The sequence below is a fragment of the Ranitomeya variabilis genome, chromosome 3, assembly GCF_051348905.1.
Source record: "Ranitomeya variabilis isolate aRanVar5 chromosome 3, aRanVar5.hap1, whole genome shotgun sequence".
NCBI classification, from domain to species: Eukaryota; Metazoa; Chordata; class Amphibia; order Anura; family Dendrobatidae; genus Ranitomeya; species Ranitomeya variabilis.
Genome location: NC_135234.1, coordinates 486,011,270 through 486,029,034, shown reverse-complemented (window position 1 = coordinate 486,029,034; position 17,765 = coordinate 486,011,270). Strand labels below are relative to the sequence as shown.

Below are 17,765 nucleotides of genomic sequence, written 5' to 3'. Positions count from 1 at the left end.
ATAGCGCATGTGCGGCCGGAACTCCGCCCCCACCTCCCCGCACCTCACAATGGGGCAGCGGATGCGTGGAAAAACAGCATCCGCTGCCCCTGTTGTGCGGCACTTGCACAGTATGCGTCGGTACGTCGGGCCGACGCAGCGCGACGACCCGTACCGACGCTAGTGTGAAAGTAGCCTTAAAGAAACAAAACTGCTGCTGAAAAAAGTGATGGAAAAAATGCACTCAAAAAGGCAATGAAAAAACTAATTGGTGCATAAATGCTGAGGAATGTCATAAACATAACATAAAAACCGGACCAAATACTCATGGTGGGAACATAGCCTTACACTCTACTGTGCCCCATATTCTGCAGTCCATCATTATACACCCCATAGATGTCGCATACATTTATTGAAAAGGATTCGAGAGTTTCATGTCAATCACTGGCAGACAGGACATACCCCTTTAAAAGATTGACATCAAGCATTCCATTTAAAAGGTGCCCCATGGCCCATATAAACTTCAGCACATTTGTCAATCAATTGTATTATTTTCACATAATAATAAACTTGACGCAGTGAACTGTACACAATTAATATACTGTATATTTGGCATGAAGTAGAGTCTGCAGGAGGCTAAGCCCAGAATATATAGACACACGCACGGACTAATAAAATCACTCATTTCCACACATGTGCATTACAGGATTTCATCTCAGACCACATCTCAGTAATAAAACTGATGTCATTCTGGAATGTACCCCCTTTGTTCTGTCATGTCCTTAAATCTTATTTATGTTCTCTAAGCCCCCCCCCCACTGCCCTTTGAAATATCATGGGAACATTTAGATATATGATTTCTGTATAGATAGAATACCACATTTTAATGCACTTTGTCATGTATTTGCGTAATAAATTGATGACAGTACTGTAGGTGTGCTATAGAATTCTTGTATTAAAGGAAACCTGCCACCTTCAGAAATGCTATTCAACATTAGATACAGTGGGAATCTGCAGATACATAGTTTTTAAATCATGTCTGGCAGGCTTGCTGGAGCAGCAGCTACAGGCAGAAAATGAAATTACATTCTCTCTGCAGCCACTTGCATAGGGGCATCAGGGTGGTGCAGGGAGTGGTTACTCCTTGGCACATTGACAGTGCAGTGACCCTACAGTGTATTTATGCAGCATATCTGTGTCGAGCAGGCTTTTGTTTGATGTTCCGAGGACTGAGCGGTGATGGCTACCAATCCCTGCACCCCCAAACTGGAACAAGTGGCTGCAGGGAAAATAAATTGTTTTTTTCTCCCTGTAGCCACTACTCTAGGAAGCCTGGCACCATGATGTAAATGCTAATTACCTGCATATTACTCCTATATATGAAGGTATATAGAGTTTCTGTAGTTGACAGGTTCCTTTCAATGTATGTAGGGAGCAAGAGAACATAATGAAGCTCTAGTTTAATGTGCTAAAATAATGAAATAACTGGTTAAAAGCAAATTCTGCATAACTTGTGGATATCAGCAATTAGAAATGCCTGTGCTGTATCATGTGTATCAGTGTTGCAGTAAGGTTGTTTATTCCCTTTTTCATTACTAGTCATTGTTTTTTTGTCATTCAAAAAAATGATAAAGATCATTAAAAGATACTATGTAAAACTCCTCAGAGTTTACAAACTTCTTAAACTTGCCATATGCCTTGAATTAATATCTGCATTAATAAATGCATTTGGGGAGCAACACTCAATTTTTGTAAATTAGTGGTGACTAAGCTAAAACTATAAACTAATAAAAAGAGGCTAGTATGAATGAGCATCATGGATAAAAAAGTATAATTCAAAGATACTAGATAAAAATATATGGAAAAAGTGAAGGAAACAACCACCCTGTAGAAATTAAAAATCCTTTCTTGGTAGTCCATTAAAAATTGTTACTCCACATGATCGGTACAGAATCCACAGTTTCCTTATGTTTGCTGTTCCTCAGCAACAGGGGACGGCACCCACCTATTCATGGTTCCGAGTCTTTCCAATTATAGGCCAAGGTGGTAAACTCACTTTAGCTTTTTCTTCTAGATAAAAGTATAATCCACAATGTCCCTCTAAAGGATCTAGTACTGTTGAACAGAATGAAGGAACGACAGCTAATCTAGCAAGATTAAAGGGAATTTGACATCACCAGAAATATTATTTACCTGCAGATATAGGTTTAATCTGCAGGGAAATGGCTTTTAGACCCTGAGTGCTGACTCGAAGTGAGGCTACACAGAAAACATTAAGTTTTAATCATAGTGTAATGTTACACATTGTAATGGCTCTCTCCAAGTCACTTGGGCGGCGCAGGAGAGTGATTACATCACTGCTTAGTTCACTAGGAACGTGGCTGTAATAACGCCCCTACACTTTGAGAGATGACCTGCCAGCAGCATGTGTGCAGAGTGAGCTATCATCAAAGTGCTGTGACCTGATTACAGCCGCGCTCCTAGTATAATGATCAGTGATGTAATTATTCCCCTGCACCGCGCCGCTAACTTGGAGAATGACACTATCACCCTGATTCATCAAGACAGGTGATTTTCTTGAATTAGATGAACTATGGCATCATGCCTCTGCCGTGCCCCCATCACACCCCAGCTCTGCCTATTTATGAGGAGCTGGGAAAAACTGCAGTGGAAGTGCCAAATGAAACAACATTTTGGCACGACTCCGGGTTGCACCAAAATTTTGCTACTTTTCAAAGCTTATACACCACTTTTTGGCGTAAATGTTTTAATGAATCAGTGCTTATACCTGCAGGTAGATATAGTTTGTGGTGCTGTCACATTCCCTTTAAATTCAAGTGTAGAAGCTTTTTTGTGTCCAGCATTTATGATAGCAGCTGTCAAAAGTGTCATACACACCAACATATTTGAGATCCTTAAACGTAATAGATATATTAGAGTGGGCACTAACATTCGAAAAATGTAATTAATTGCTCCTTATTCCCTACATCAGTGATATGTGTATATAGGCCAGATCAAATATCAAAGTTATGATTATGCACAGACTAAAGTTTCTGTGTACACAATGGCACATTTACTTCTGCATTGTGTAATTGTACAATTGTATAGTTGTAAAATCGTTTATATAATATGACATGTTATTCTGTGAAAGAAAGTGAAACAAAGTCCAAGAATTATACTTTTATAAGTGCTGCTATTAGCAGTTTATTAAAAAAGTGAATCATTTGGATTTTTTTATATTTCCGTATTGATTGTTAATAAAAAATGTTTTCTGATCAATATAATCTAAGCCACACTTAGACAAACACAATGTAACTAAACTGATAGCACAGTTCTTATGTTCATATCTTTTACTGAGTAAAAATTCATAGTTAATAGGGAAAATTAAGTGAATCCTTAAATTTAGACCCACCTTTAGCAGCAATAAACTAAGGTTACCTGATGCTGAACAGATTTTCAAAGAGGAGTAGGAATAATTTACCATCCATCCTCCGTGCAAATGTGTTTGTTATTCAATATGTCTGCAATGCCCTGTTTCCATCAACTAATCTTTCTTGGGAAAAACAGAATTGCCAGTAACCAGGCTTTGTATGTCTTTTTTAATGTGCAAAGTACCTTTGAAACTCACATTTCCAATTTCATATCTACTATTGAAATACGTTTTTCTCATTAACATTCTTCAAATATGGTACATTTGCTTTTTCCCCCCTTCACTATAGATGTTTCTTACTGTGCTCAAAAAAGTTTACTGTAAATAAGTGTAATGTCATGCACCCATGGGTATTGGTGGTCAGCTAAATAAATGTTAGTGGCCAGTGTCAGGCAGCTGCTGCCAAGGCTAATACAATAATGGGATGCATTGATAAAGGCAAAGATGCTCATGAGGAGAACAGTTTTGACTCTACCACTAGTGCAAACACCACATTTAGAATACTGTGTACAGTTCTGGTCTCCGGTGTATATGAAGGACATAGCTGAACTAGAGCGGGTGCAGAGAAGAGCGACCAAGGTTATTAAAGGAATGGGCGCATTGCAGTGCTAAGACAGGTTTTCAAACTTGTAAGTTATTCTGCCTGGAAAAAAAGATGGCTAAGGGATGACATCACAATTTTCAAACATATAAATGGATATTACAGTGATTTTCCCAATAAACTTTTTACACCCAGACCTGCAACATAGATAAAACGGGGGAATCCTCTACATCTAGAAAATAGGTTTCATCCATCATCACAGATAAAAATTATTTCTTGTAAGAGAAGGAAGCAATTTTCTAAATGATTTTGTGAAGGTTGGTTAATTGAACAAGGAAGACCTGGATACATTTCATAAAAAATATAATATTACAGGCTATGGATATTCAACTTCTGTGATGGGATGTTGTTCCTGCTTGACATATTTTCTCCTTAATATGAGGTATTTAGCATCTGCCTCATGGAAGTTTTACTTTTCTTTAAATCAACATGTTAGGATTCTAGGTTGAACTTGTGGACTTATGTCTTTTTTCTGTCTTAAATATTAAAAACAAACTGTACAACTGCTTGAGTGATATTAATTTAGATTGTATTTGTCTATAATAGTCAATTAGTTAATTAATCTCAATTTTATTAGGAATCAATGCAGGAATATGTTATTCACATATTTTTCTTGTCAAATATTTCTATTACATTTGTATGTTATGCATATTACATAACAAAATATTACATGGTGTTGCACAAAGATTGACATCACTTCTGATACTCGATGTCTAATTTTCCATTCTTAGACACACTCATTCACACTTGGGTTTATTTCATAGATTGACAATTAGCTTACTAGTATATTTTTGATTCTCTAACAAGAGGTCTGAAAATAAACATGTTTGCGGCTCGTATGATGCTATATATTTGGCTTCAAAAATAAACAGTGACCATGATAATAACCATGTTTTTAACCTTTCTTACCTGTAACTGGTTCACTTACTCTTGGGTCAGCTGCAGAAAAGAATGAATAGTTTGTTAGTTACTGTATATTACCACAGGATATTCCGTTCCACTAGTACCAATGTCTTGGGATAAGGAAGGCGCTATAGACCTTCTACTTTCCAATGAGCCTTAAAAACCTATGAAATGAGAGAGACTATTCACACATGGCTATAATTCCAGTACATTTCTCAGCACAGAGAGATTATGACCAGATGTGTAGTCAGCTGGAGATGTTGCTCTGGAACACAAATCACTCCAGGATTCCCATGGTGCCTAATATTTCTGAATTAGAACATCAGATTTTCAGCTGTCTTTGGAAATATGATAACCTAAAATCAAGAGCTTTTTAAATGAATGGGTTCTGCGTCACTTTTTTTTCTGCATGAAATATGTTCAGGTATTTTTTTTTATAGCTTCATTATGCTTGTTTTCACTGTACATAAACTTTGTAAAATTATCATGATTTTCTGTTTTTCCATTTTCTAACATAGCATAATTGTTCGCACTGTTGAGGAAGGTTGGAACCTCCATCAGCCGTTCTGTCACATGTGAATTACATGGTATGCAGCTGAATTTTAAAGCCAGATCCCATTCTGATTCATCCTTTTTGATGTTTGATTTTAGGAAAAGTCCTTAGAAAAACAGGACTGATGGACTGATGGCAAGTATACTGATGGACAAACTGTAAAGGAAGGGCTCTTTTAGATAAATCAATGATGGGGCACTTTTTTTATTAATTGAAACCATAGACTAAAAGATCCCTTACATTTTATTTGGTTCTTTCAGGTTTTAATTTTCTTCTACAGGAGTAAACTATACTGTTCTTTTTCAACAAATGCAATACAATCCTCATGGAAAATAGCCCAATTGAAATCAACTAATAAGTCCTACTAAAATCACTGATTTCCTTTTATTAAAACCAATCAGGGATGTTAATGGAAACATTTCTCTACATTTTTCTATAAGTTGATGGAACAGAAGAACGTATCGCTGGACTCAAAACAGATGATTTCAATGTAAGTACAGTATATTCCCCTCAATGTATGGACTTTGGCCAACAGCAACATAAGTACATAGTTACCCGATTCTGTATTAAATTCCACCATTGCACTGCTTGGTCCTTCACCAAGAGGATTTTTTGGTATTACTTGGAACTCATAACTGTAAAATGAAGAAAAATGACAACTTCAGTTAGTGGTTTTCCTTCAAATGGCATCATACATAGGGCTCTGTGCCATCAATATGTGGGGTCGGCACTATGCCTGCACAGTTTGGTTAACCTGTTAACTACAGAGAAATGTGTTCAGAATTATGTCATGGTTTTAATTACTGTAAATATTTTTATACTTTCCTTATAGGAAAAATAAAGCAAAATCACAATAAACTGAAGGACTGGAAACTTTACCACCAGCATAACTTTCTACATACTAACTTCTGTTTTGTGAAAGACACACAACTTGCCCACTCAGCTGTTCCAATAGTCTCTGCTTTCATCATGTATCTAAGGCTAAAATGTGTTTGGACCCAGCAGAAGAAAAAACACAAAATCTCTTTAACACCCAGATCAAGTTCCGTCCTTATTTTGAACAAAATACAAAATACATATGTAGCAAAGCACAGAATGAAAGTATAACCATATCATATGGAAGACTGAGGGATCTGGAAAGTGACCAGAGATTGTCCTATCAGGTGGGATAGGGGAGATACCACTAAGATGGCCTGTGGGTGAAAACTGTGGTCCTGAAGAACAGTTATGCCATAATGACTAGGAAAGGAAAATCACATATCGCGTCAAGTTCACTTGGCACGAAGAAGGTTCTCATGGTTACTAACTTTAATTTTTTTTCAAGACAGCTTAGGAAAAAAATCATGGACAGACAATATTTTTTACAGACACATTGAAAAACCATAACAAATAAATCAGATTATAACTGATATAGGTTTACAGCACATCATTTTTATTGCACCATTTTTATCAATTGCATGTCAAACAGACTACATACCAGAATACATCAGTCACAAATTACTTTAGCCTCTATAAAAAAAGATCCAAACAGCTTCTCCTTCATTAATATACATAGAGGTAACACAATCAGGATACATACATTGTGTGCATGATGGAGTGGGATGGGTGTATGAACAGGGATCTATTGTTTGATGGTGTATCAATAGCTCATTATAAACTATGCTATTTGGCAGCTAATAGGACAGTATACTGTATAGTGTCTATGCTATGATGTAATTTGCTTGTTTGAAAAAGCATGTAAAAGTTCTTATTTTTAGGAATATGAATTTGGTTTCGTTCTCTAATACTTTTTTAGATTTTACAATGTAGTCTATACAGTACAATGTACAATGTAGTATATACAGTAAATTATACCGTACATGACTACATTAAAAGGAGTCTCCCACCCCAAAACTGATATTGAACTATTTAGACCTTCATGTACAGAAATTAGCCACTATAAAAACCATACTGGTACTGCAGATTTCATAGTTTAGTTTATCTGTCAATAAAAGTTGAAAAACACGTTACATGTCCCACCAAGGACAATATCTGCAAGGAATTTGTATGTTCATATTTGCTCTTCATTAAAATATGTGCTAGCATTAAGGATACAGAACAGACACCTTGATGTTTTCTACAAAAGTCTAACAAGACACCACATAGACAAAAATATTGATACACACCTCTAAATCATTAATTTCCAGTTTTCATTCAGTCCAATTGTCACAGGTGTATAAAATCTTGCACCTAGCCATGCAGTCTCCTTACTAACATTAATGAAATAATGAGTCATTCAAAAGAGCTTAAAGTCCTGCACTTTAATAAAATATCACTATTGTAACAAGTCAGTGGAAAAGTGAGAGCGTTTAGGTTTCACAGAAACTCGGTCATGAAGTAGTAGACCACGTAACGTTAACCCCTTTCTGCCATCAGACGGAATAGTACGTCCGAAGGCAGAACACCCGCTTTGATGCGGGCTCCGGCGGTGAGCCCGCATCAAAGCTGGGACATGTCAGGTGTTTTGAACAGCTGACATGTGACCACAATAGGCGCAGGCAGAATCGCGATCCATCCGCACCTATTAACTAGTTAAATGCCACTGTCAAACTCTGACAGCGGCATTTAACAAGCGCTTCCAGCCATCCGGACAGAAATGCGAGCACCGGTGACCCCCATCACGTGATTGGGGGTCATCGGTGCATTGGCATAACAACCAGAGGTCTCCTTGAGACCTCTATGGTTGTTGATGCCAAATTGCTTTGAGCACCACCCAGTGGTCATTGCTCATAGCAATGCAGTAATTCTGCTACATAGGGGCGATCTGAGCATTGGCTCTATGTAGCAGAGGTGATCGAGTTATGGCAGCTTCTAGGTTCCCATGGAGGCTATTGAAGCATGCCAAAATAAAAAAAAAAATTATATAAAAATATGAAAAAAATAAAAAAGGTATAAAAGTTTAAATTACCCCTTTTTCGCCCCATTCAAAATAAAACAATAAAAAAATCATACCTACACATATTTGGTATCGCCGCTTTCAAGATCGCCCAATCTATCAATAAAAAGAAAGGATTAACCTGATCGCTAAACGGTGTAGCAAGAAAAAAGTCAAAACGCCAGAATTAAGTTTTTTGGTCACCACGACATTACATTAAAATGCAATAACGGGCGATCAAAAGAACGCATCAGCACCAAAATGGTATTAACCCCTTCTGCCAATGGACGGAATAGAACGTCTGATGGCAGAACCCCCGCTTTGATGCAGGCTCCGGCGGTGAGCCCGCATCAAAGCTGGGACATGTCAGCTGTTTTGAACAGCTGACATGTGCCTGCAATAGGTACGGGTGGAATCGTGATCCGGCCGTGCCTATTAACTAGTTAAATGCCAATGTCAAACTCTGACAGCGGCATTTAACAAGCGCTTCCGGCCATCCGGCCGGAAATACGCGTACCGCTGTCCCCTGTCATGTGAGAAGGGGGTCAGCGGTGCATCGGCATAACAACCAGAGGTCTCCTGCAGACCTGTATGGCTGTTGATGCCAGATTTCTGTGAGCTCCACCCTGTGGTCAGCGCTCATAGCAATGCTGTAATTCAGCTACATAGGGGGGATCTGAGCATCGCCCCTATGTAGCAGAGCTGTTCAGGCTATGCCAGCTTCTAGCCTCCCATGAAGGCTATTGAAGCATGGCAAAAGTAAAAAAAAAATCTTTTAAAAAAAATATATAAAAGTTGAAATCACCCCTGTTTCGCCATATTCAAAATAAAGCAATAATAAAAAAAAAAAAATCAAACCTACACATATTTGGTATCGCCGCTTTCAATATCACCTGATCTATCAATAAAAAAAGGATTAACCTAATCGCTATATGGCGTAGCGGGAAAAAATTAAAAACGTCAGAATTACGTTTTTTTGGTCGCTGCGACATTGTATTAAAATGCAATAATGGGCGATCAAAAGAACGCATCTGCACCAAAATGGTATAATTAAAAACGTCATCTTGGAACGCAAAAAATAAGCCCTCACCCAAACCCAGATCACGAAAAATGGAGACGCTATGGGTATCGAAAAATTGCTCAATTTTTTGTAAGCAAAGTTTGGAATTTTTTTTTTACCACTTACATAAAAAAGAGCCTAGACATATTTGGTGTCTACGAACTCGTAATGACCTGGAGAACCATAATGGCAGGTCAGTTTTAGCATTTAGTGAACCTAGCAAAAAGCCAAACAAAAAGCAAGTGTGGGATTGCACTTTTTTTTCAATTTCACTGCACTTGGAATTTTTTCCCCATTTTCTAGTACATGATATGGTAAAACCAATGGTGTCATTCAAAAGTACAACTCATCCCACAAAAAATGAGCCCTCACATGGCCATATTGATAAGAAAACAAAAAAGTCATGGCTCTGGGAAGGAGGGGAGCGAAAAACGAAAATGCAAAACCGAAAAAAGCTCTGGGGGTTAAAGGGTTAAAGACCAGGGTCACAAAGTGCTGAGGCACATAGTGCATAAAAGTGTACAATAAATTCAGAAGTAACCACGGCAACAATCACCGGTCCTGTGATGCAAAGCTTGTCTTTATTGAAGCTAGTGAAACATAAATCTTCACGGCACGGGGGAGTTCAGAGGAGTGAGAGGTGAACAGACGGGGTCCCCGTCTGTTCACCTCTCACTCCTCTGAACTCCCCGACAAGCTTTGCATCACAGGACCGGTGAGTGTTGCCGTGGTTACTTCTGAATTTATTGGACACTTTTATTGCTTTGTTACACACGAGCACCTCCCGTGAAGGCTGGTTCCTTGTCACACTGACATGTGAGTAACTTAGTCTCTGCAGAGGCTGTGCGGCTTATTTTTTTCTATTATTTCGGATGGTACATAGTGCATAAAAGTCACCACTACTTCTGCTGACTCCATAATTGCAGAATTACCAACCTTCCCTGGTATTAACATCAACACAAAACTGTGCACCAGGAGCAAATCGGAATGAATTTCCACGGCCAAGCAGCTGAATGCAAGCCATACATTACCAAGCACAATACCAACGTTGGATGGAGTGGTGTAAAGCAGGCCACATATTCTGTGGAATGATAAATCACACTTCTCTATTTGGAAGTATGATGGTTTGCCAAATAACAGGAGAATTATCCCACCGCAATCAAATGTTGCATTGTGCAAACTGTGAAGTTTGGTGGAAGAGGGATAATGGTACGGAGTTGTTTTTCTGGGGTTGACCTAAACCATTTAGTTCCAGTGAAGGAAAATCATAATGCTTCAGCATAACAAAACATTTTGGACAATTGTATGCTTACAACTTTCTTGGCCCAGATTTAATGATTGCAGTGTTAGGCCGGTTTCACACGTCAGTTGCTCCGGTACGTGTGGTGACAGTTTCCTCACGTACCGGAGACACTGACACACGTAGACACATTAAAATCAATGTGTCTCTGCACATGTCAGCGTGTTTTCACGGACCGTGTGTCCGTTTGAAAAACACGGAGACATGTCAGTGTTCGTGGGAGCGCACGTATCACACGGACCCATTAAAGTCAATGGGTCCGTGTAAAACACGTACCGCACACGGATGCTGTCCGTGTGCCGTCCGTGTGCCATGCAGGAGACAGCGCTACAGTAAGCGCAGTCCCCCCCAGCTTGTGGTGCTGAAGCCGCCATTCATTTCTTCTCTCCAGCAGCGTTCGCTGGAGAGAAGATATGAAAAATCATTTTTTTTGTGTTTCAAATAAAGATCCCTGTCACCACCCCCCTCCCACCCCCTGTGCGCCCGCCCGCTGGAAATAAAATACTCACCCGGCTCCCTCGCTGCTTCCTCTCAGCGCCGCAGCTTGTCCTGTATGAGCGGGCACGTGGTGCCGCTCATTACAGTGATGAATATGCGGCTCCACCTCCCATAGTACCGGTACCGGAATTATCTGGATGTGTGAGACTGGCCTTATGCAGGTGAAACAGCTGTTTCCCTGCAAGATTAATTTTCTCAGAGCCGTTAAAAGACAAAAGTGTAGCAGGGCTGCTATGGTTTGTGGCCGCACTACGAATGCTGCTACAAAGGGGTGGGCCATTTGGCAAATTCAGTGCCTAAAGCACCACTCCAGCATTTTTTTTTGTTTTTTTGCACCACTGGTGTGGTGCTTTAAATGTAAATCATCTACCCCATCTCATACTCACCTGCTGCTATCTTCATAGTTTTCCAGCACCGCTCTCATCGGTCTCCTGCGAAAAGTAACCTGCCGGTAGCTTCAATACAAGTTTATGAGAGCCTATTTCTGGTTCTCATAGACTTGTACTGAGAGCTTGTGATGTAGCTTCTGACTTTTGGTGAGTTAAAGAAGCTGGACTCACATGATGATGCTGCAGGACCGGAACGGTGGCGAAAAACGATGAAGACGCTGGAGGGCGAGTATATCATTGGGGCAGGGGATGTAAATTTCAAGCACCAGTCCAGCGCTGAACATAAAAAAAACTGGAGAGGTGCTTTACGATACACATTTAAAATATGTAAATGAAATGGGTTTCTGAATTAGTTGGGCAGTAAAAAAATATTTTCATAGACAAGGAGAAAAAGATCTTCACTTTATACAGAGGAGCTTTCAAAAATAACATGTATGAAATGAAGTAATTGAAAAGCTTTTTCCAATGCCAGCTGTAGAAAATGGACTACTTGTTTTATAGGGACAATGCATCATTGTTAGAACTGTATCATTAAATACATCATAGTCCAGAATTCCATTTGCATCTGCTGCATACTTGACCCTAAAGTCATCACTGATTCATTTTTCTGTGATATATTAGTAGCATTGAACAAAGGTTAGCAAAGCTACTGATGTTCTAATGTAAATCTGTATCTCTGTAAATCCACTTAGTATAATAAAATGACAAGAAAAGGTAAATTAAGGACACATTGAATGTTACTGGCATGATTGTTTAAATATAAGAGCAATGATAATTAGTTTCTAGATTGACCCTTTCTCATCATTTGAAGTATATATACGTCATGGTTGAGAAGTACTTCACAACCGAGGAGGTATATATACATCAAGGTGATCGCCTATGCACAGATGCTGTGCCACCCGGTGTTTAGCTGATATGACATCTGACACCCGGCACTCACTTCCAAGAGCAGTACTGCTCCCGACAATTTATCCAGCTAAATACTGTGATCAATATCGGTAACAGTATTTAAAAGGCAGGCAGAGGGAGGAGCCGATCTTTGCCATTGTGACTCAATGCTGTCATTGCGAAATCTGGGTCACCAAAACTAGCAAGATTATTACAACATGCTCTGAGCATGGTGTAACAAGCTTGTATGTCAGTGCAGCACTGACAGTTTATAAAGCACTGCAATTCATGCTATATACGTGATTAAAGTGAAAAAAGTCCCATAAAAAGACTAAGTAAATACAGGGAAAAAAAAAAAAAATTGTAAAAGTATTTTTTTTTTAATCAGACAATAATAATAAAAAATATATATTGTACAAATAAATAAATATTTTTATGAAAAATAAAATAAACAGAAAAGTACACATATTTGGTATTGCTGCATCCAGAACGTCCCAACTTATAAAACTGTCCCATTAGTTAACCCCTTCAGTGAACACCATAAAAAAAGAAGCAAAAATATGATGCTTTATTATCATACCGCCAAACAATAAGATTAAAAAAAGCAAAAAAAAAGAATGTAAATAAAAATGGTATCTCTGAAAATGTCATCTTGTCCTGCAAAAAACAAGCTCCATCAGCAGAAAAATAAAACAGTTATAGCTCTCAGAATAAAGAGATGGAAAAATTATTTTTTCTATAAAATAGTTTTTATTGTGTAAAAGCACCAAAACATAAAAGATATAAATGTGGTATCGCTGTAATTGTACTGACCTGAAGAATAAAGCCACACTGAGTGGTATCGCTGTAATTGAAGAATAAAGCCACACTGAGTGGCATAACCCACCCCAAAAAATACTGAATTGCTGTTTTTTCTTTATTCTGTCCCCAAAAATCAGAATAGAAAGCGATGAAAACATGTAATTTGCAATTTGCCCGAAAATGGTACGGATAAAAATGTCAACACGTCCTGCAAAAAACAAGCTTTCACATGAGTCTGTCATGAAAAAATTATGTAAAAATGCTGGGGAGAGAAGATGGCACAAAATAGGGTTTTATCCACATAAAAAAGATGTATAGGCATTAGATTGTGCTAACCTGATTAGCCTTCGTTTGCGCTTGTAGTATGTTACAGCTGGTGCAGATCCACAGGTTACAACGTAACCTAAAAGACTCTTATCCAGAAGAATTGTTTAGTGAAAATCCTCTGCGCTGCTGAACAATTTAAAAGACATCAGTCCATATGTGGTTTATTAATAAATTGTGGCTTTATTCTACACATTTTGAAGTTACAAGAACTTCTTTCTCAGGAAAAAAGGACATGTGGTCCTTCTTTTACCTGGAGAAGAAGCTCTTGTAACTTCAAAACGTGTAGAATAAAGCCACAATTTATTAATAAACCACACATGGACTGACGTCTCTTCAATTGTTCAGCAGCGCAGAGGATTTCCACTAAACAATTCTTCTGGATTACAATGGAAAAATTATAGCTCTCAAAATAAGGCGATGCAAAAAATGCAATAAAAAGCGTCTTTTAGTGCGTGACAGCATCCAAACATAAAAAAAGATATAAATCTGGTATCGTTGTAATCACACCGACCCAAAGAATAAAGTAGTTTAATCACTTTTAGCGCACCAGAGATGACATAAAAATAATTCTTCACCTACTGTTGATTTGTTCATTCTGCCTCTCAAAGATTGCAGTAAGGCTCAGCTCATATTTATCCTGCACACTGCGTTGAGAGCTTACACCGGAGTTTGCATTTGAGTCTCTGAAATATGTGATTCAGTCGGAACTCCCAGTGCAATATTCTCTGTAATGAGGTAGATGGAGGTACTGTGGACACAATCTGGTCTATGATCCGGCGGTGTTTGTCTTTTAAGAGTTCATTAAAGCGCAGTCTGCTACAGTTTTGTGCACCTCTAAAAAGAAGGACAACACTGAACAGAGGCCAGAGGGCATCCAGAGTAACTCTACTGCCTCATTATTGTGAATGGATCCCTCGGGGCTTTCATCTGAATGACATCACTCATAGATTTAGATGGAAACCGAAAAGTAAGTGCTCAGTGTAGAGCGCAAAATAAATGTGATCCTAAAACGTTATGCAAAGTGTTCCCAATAAAAACTTCAACTCAGTCCACTAAAAAGGAAAGTTCCCACTCAAATCCGTAATCTGCTAACGGAAATGTAGGGGGCTTCCACGTTACTGGTAGTACAAAGGCTCTGGAAAAATGAAATTTCTCCTCGCCCCCAAAAGAAATCCAGCAAATTCTGCACTCACAAATCCAAATGCCCCACTCCCTTCTGAGCTCAAGTGTGCCTAAACCACATTTAGCGTTCACATGTTTGGCATTTCTGTAGTGATGGGAACCTGGCTAATTTACGGGTGCATGTCTCCAGAAGAACGAACTGGGCACTAAAATGTACTGGTGACTACAACGAACTGGGGACTACAATGGCAACTTAAAATTGTCATTCAGCAGCATCCACTGCTGCTTGTTTGTAGAAAACACTAAGAGTCAAACTCATCACTACTGTAGATAAATTCCAAAAGGGGAATAATTTCCAAAATGGGGACACTTGTGTGTGTGTGTGGGGGGGGGGATTCTGCTCTTCTAGCACTTAGTGGTTCTGTATATGGAGTGTGCAAACTATTATAGTAAAATCTGTGACCAGGATGCAAGTAGCGCTTCGTCCCTCTTGAGTTCCGCCATGTGGCTAAGCAGTACTGTACAGCCACATATGGGATATTTCTACATTCAGCAGTTATTGTGGGACTAATTTTGGTGCTATTTTAACCAATTTCCCCTTGTGAAAATGTAAAATCAGGGGCTAAAACAACATTTTAGTAGTAAAAAGGTACTGTATTTTTCAGATTATAAGACGCACTTTTGTTGCCCCAAATTTTGGGGGAAAGTGGGGGGTGCGTCTTATAATCCGAATCTGTGTGATGTGCTGTGCTGTAGAGGAGGGGGGTGGCTCTTGAGTGGTGTCAGGGGGCTGGAGTGGGCTGGCTGCGGGCTGCAGAGGCAGCAGGAGGTCCTGTGCTCCCGTTCATTAGCTTCATGTAATATTCACTGCACTTGCTGTCCATCACCTCAGTGCTGAAGTCGCACAAAGTTAGTTGACAGGGGAGCAGTGCATATTACATGTGCCTGCACTACCCCTCCTCCCATCATGAATATGCCCTCCTTCAGGCACACACATAGCCCCTCCCAGTCACTACATGCCCCCTGTCATGGTTCTCAACACACAGAGAACATAGTTGAGCATACAAAAAGGACTAGCTCTTGGAAGATGGGAACTCGAGCTGACCGTGAGCTAAACCTATCACAACAACTGAAAGTGGCCGGGTAGCGTGCCTACGTTTTATCCCTAGACGCCCAGCGCCAGCCGGAGAACTGACTGACCCTAGCAGAGGAAAATACAGACCTGGCTCACCTCTAGAGAAATTTTCCCCAAAAGGCGGACAGTAGCCCCCACAAATATTGTCGGTGATATTAGAGGAAATTGACATACGAAGTATGAAAATAGGTTTAGCAAAATTGAGGTCCGCTTACTAGATAGAAGGAAGACAGAAAAGGGGACTTCACGGCCAGCTGAAAACCCTATTCAAAATTCCATCCTGAAATTACTTTAGAACTCTAATATCAACTCATGACACCAGAGTGGCAATTTCAGTTCACAAGAGCTTCCAGTCTCAGAAATATTCAAACACAGAGAACTGGAACAAAAATGCAAACAAACTTAGGACAAAAATCCAACTTAGCTGAAAGTAGTCTAGGAGCAGGAACATGCAACAGAAATGCTTCTGGTAACATTGTTGGCCGGCATAGAAATGACTGAGGAGCAAGGCTAAATAGAAACTCCCACATCCTGATGGAAACAGGTGAACAGAGGAGATAACAAACCCACGTTCAGTACCACCAGTGACCACCGGGGGAGCCCAGAAACCAAATTCACAACAGTACCCCCCCCTCAAGGAGGGGGCACTGAACCCTCACCAGAACCACCAGGGCGATCAGGATGAGCCCTATGAAAGGCACGGACCAAATCGGAGGCATGAACATCAGAGGCTGTCACCCAAGAATTATCCTCCTGACCGTAGCCCTTCCACTTGACCAAATACTGAAGTCTCCGTCTGGAAACACGGGAGTCCAAGATCTTCTCCACAACGTACACCAACTCACCCTCAACCAACACCGGAGCAGGAGGCTCAACGGAAGGCACAACAGGTACCTCATACCTGCGCAATAATGACCGATGGAAGACATTATGAATAGAAAAAGATGCAGGGAGGTCCAAACGAAAGGACACAGGGTTAAGAATCTCCAATATCTTGTACGGGCCGATGAACCGAGGCTTAAACTTAGGAGAAGAAACCTTCATAGGGACAAACCGAGAAGATAACCACACCAAATCCCCAACACAAAGACGAGGACCAACACGACGACGGCGGTTGGCAAAATGCTGAGTCTTCTCCTGGGACAACTTCAAATTGTCCACCACCTGCCCCCAAATCTGATGCAACCTCTCCACCACAGCATCCACTCCAGGACAATCCGAAGGCTCCACCTGACCGGAAGAGAAACGAGGATGAAACCCCGAATTACAGAAGAAAGGAGAAACCAAAGTGGCAGAACTAGCCCGATTATTGAGGGCAAACTCCGCCAAGGGCAAGAAGGCAACCCAATCATCCTGATCCGCAGAGACAAAACACCTCAAATAAGTCTCCAAGGTCTGATTAGTTCGCTCGGTCTGGCCATTAGTCTGAGGATGGAAAGCAGACGAAAAAGACAAATCAATGCCCATCCTAGCACAGAACGCTCGCCAAAATCTAGACACGAATTGGGTCCCCCTGTCAGAAACGATATTCTCCGGAATACCATGCAAGCGAACCACATTTTGAAAAAACAGAGGAACCAACTCGGATGAGGAAGGCAACTTAGGCAAGGGAACCAAATGGACCATCTTAGAGAAACGGTCACACACCACCCAGATGACAGACATCTTCTGAGAAACAGGGAGATCAGAAATAAAATCCATCGAGATGTGAGTCCAAGGCCTCTTCGGAATAGGCAAGGGCAACAACAATCCACTAGCCCGAGAACAACAAGGCTTGGCCCGAGCACAAACATCACAAGACTGCACAAAACCTCGCACATCTCGTGACAGGGAAGGCCACCAGAAGGACCTAGCCACCAACTCCC

General features: G+C 40.1%; 1 protein-coding gene across 19 annotated transcripts in view; it reads right to left on the bottom strand.

The window, feature by feature from the left end:
- The window catches only part of ABI3BP (ABI family member 3 binding protein), a 674,363-nt gene that overhangs the window by 27,512 nt on the left and 629,086 nt on the right, over positions 1-17,765 (bottom strand). For all 19 annotated transcript variants that reach the window (XM_077296740.1, XM_077296741.1, XM_077296745.1 and 16 more), the window contains 2 exons: positions 6,022-6,101; positions 4,920-4,949 (listed from right to left, as the gene is read on the bottom strand). In XM_077296740.1, the coding sequence (XP_077152855.1) occupies positions 4,920-4,949; positions 6,022-6,101 (110 nt within the window). The remainder of the gene's footprint in view (positions 1-4,919; positions 4,950-6,021; positions 6,102-17,765) is intronic.